General features: G+C 44.6%; 1 protein-coding gene across 1 annotated transcript; it reads right to left on the bottom strand.

The window, feature by feature from the left end:
• Positions 1-261: 261 nt before the first annotated feature.
• On the bottom strand, positions 262-1,863 carry LOC146318057 (serine/threonine-protein kinase pim-2-like). The gene is made up of 4 exons (XM_084732368.1): positions 1,669-1,863; positions 736-916; positions 446-619; positions 262-353 (listed from the first exon to the last, which is right to left on the bottom strand). The coding sequence occupies exons 1-4, from the start codon at positions 1,861-1,863 to the stop codon at positions 262-264; spliced, it is 642 nt and encodes a 213-aa protein (XP_084588494.1).

Here is a 1,863-nt window from a genome sequence, read left to right as displayed (position 1 = left end):
TCACACCTATGGGTAATTTAGTGTCACCAATTAACCTAGCATGCATGTCTTTGGACTGTGGGAGGAAGCCGGAGCACCCGGAGAGAACCCACGCAGACACGGGGAGAACATGCAAACTCCGCACAGAAAGGCCCCAGCGAGCCAGGGAACTCAGGACCTTCTTGCTGTGAGGCAGCAGTGCTAACCACTGCACCACCGTGCTGCCCGTGATTGAGCTTTTATTTTAGTCTGTAGTGGATAAATAAGGTGTGTAGATTAAACTTATTTGAGCCATGGGTGAAGCTGGAGCTGCTCCAGGGTGCTGCGCTTCTTAGGTGCTTTGGCCAAACATGCTCTCAAGAAGCTCTGGCAGTCTGGAGAAAAAGAAAGGGGAGAAGGTGAAGGTGATGGCAGTGATCCATCAGAATGTGAACCACAGAATGTGAACAAGTTTTTGATTTCTTACTTTTGGTCAGGTTACTATCGATGCTCATCCTTTTTCTGAGAAATCCTTTGGTATCGAACACCATGTCTCTGTGGAGTGACTCGAACAGGACCGCTCCCACCTGCCACACCGTGGAGGGTCCAGGCCTGTAGGTGCAGCGGCTGTACCACTCCGGGGGGATGTAAGCAGAGGTACCTAGAATACACAAACATAATAACAAGATGTGAGGATGGGGAGAAGCTTTGTTTGAATGTTAAAGTCACAGACAGGTAAATATGAGTAGAAAGCAGCATAGAAGTTCAACATCTCACCATAAAAGATGCTGTAGGATGATCTTTTCTCAGTAAAACAGCCCAGGCCAAAGTCAATCAGGCGAACACGCGGGACATCCGAGCCGGTCTCGATTAGGATGTTTTCCAGCTTGATGTCCCTGTGAAAGATGTTTTTATCCTCAAGTTCTTTTGCTGCGTCGACCAGCTGTTTCATTATGATCTGAGAGAGACGGAAAGACAAGGGTGAGGTATCAAATTTTCAAGGCTGTGATTCAAAGCTGACAACAACTGCAACATACACAGTTTCTACAACTATCTACAAACCTACAGACACTGAAATAATATATATTTTAGGAACCTGTGGGGCTTTGGTTCCAGATTCTGCATTGTGTTTCTACCTTTGTGTTTCTACTCATTGAAACTGGTTCAGATACCAGGACAAAATGCACCTGAGATAATGTCTGTTAAGTTACAGGGCAGGACAGGGTATTACAGAAACTTCCTAACTTGCAAATCCTATCTTAACTGTTTGGTTGCCAGGGTGATTAGTGTTAGGACCTGATTTCAGAGAAAAGACATTACAGATGACAGTTACTAAGTCAGTGTTCCTCTCCTAACTGAAGATAGGAAAAGTGTATTACATAAGTATCCTAACTTCCCAAAAACTTAAATAAACTCTCCTCACTTTAGGATAACTGTTAAGTTGGATTTCTCAACAAGTGTTAGTAAAACCTCTAACTCATCTGTCTTGAAGTGCCTGTTGTTGTCCATTTTATGTCTGTTTCTATTTGTTTCAGTATGTTTCATTGAGAAAAGCCAACAGCTGCAAAGTTGTTTAGCTCAGTGAAATGAGAAAAGTAGTGTTGGTGGCTAGGGTGACATAAAAGTTGATTAGCAATGTTGGATTAAGTATTTAGGATTTGCTAACCCGAGTTAAGATATGAAAGGCTTGAAACACACACGGCCACTTACCTTGGCTTGGTCCTCCTGTAGGGAGCCTCCGTTGGCCTCAATGTACTGTAAGAGGTCTTTGCAGGGGACTGGTCTCTCCATCACCAGGATGAGCTCCTGGTCCAGATCATACCAGTCCAGCAGGGACACTGGTGCTGATGTCCCCACTGAACCATCTGTTCCAGTCTGCAGTTTCAACATGATGGCCACCTCCAT

The sequence above is a fragment of the Lutjanus erythropterus genome, chromosome 12 (genome assembly GCF_056507025.1).
Source record: "Lutjanus erythropterus isolate fLutEry1 chromosome 12, fLutEry1.hap2, whole genome shotgun sequence".
NCBI lineage: Eukaryota > Metazoa > Chordata > Actinopteri > Lutjaniformes > Lutjanidae > Lutjanus > Lutjanus erythropterus.
This window is presented reverse-complemented; position numbering and strand designations above follow the sequence as displayed.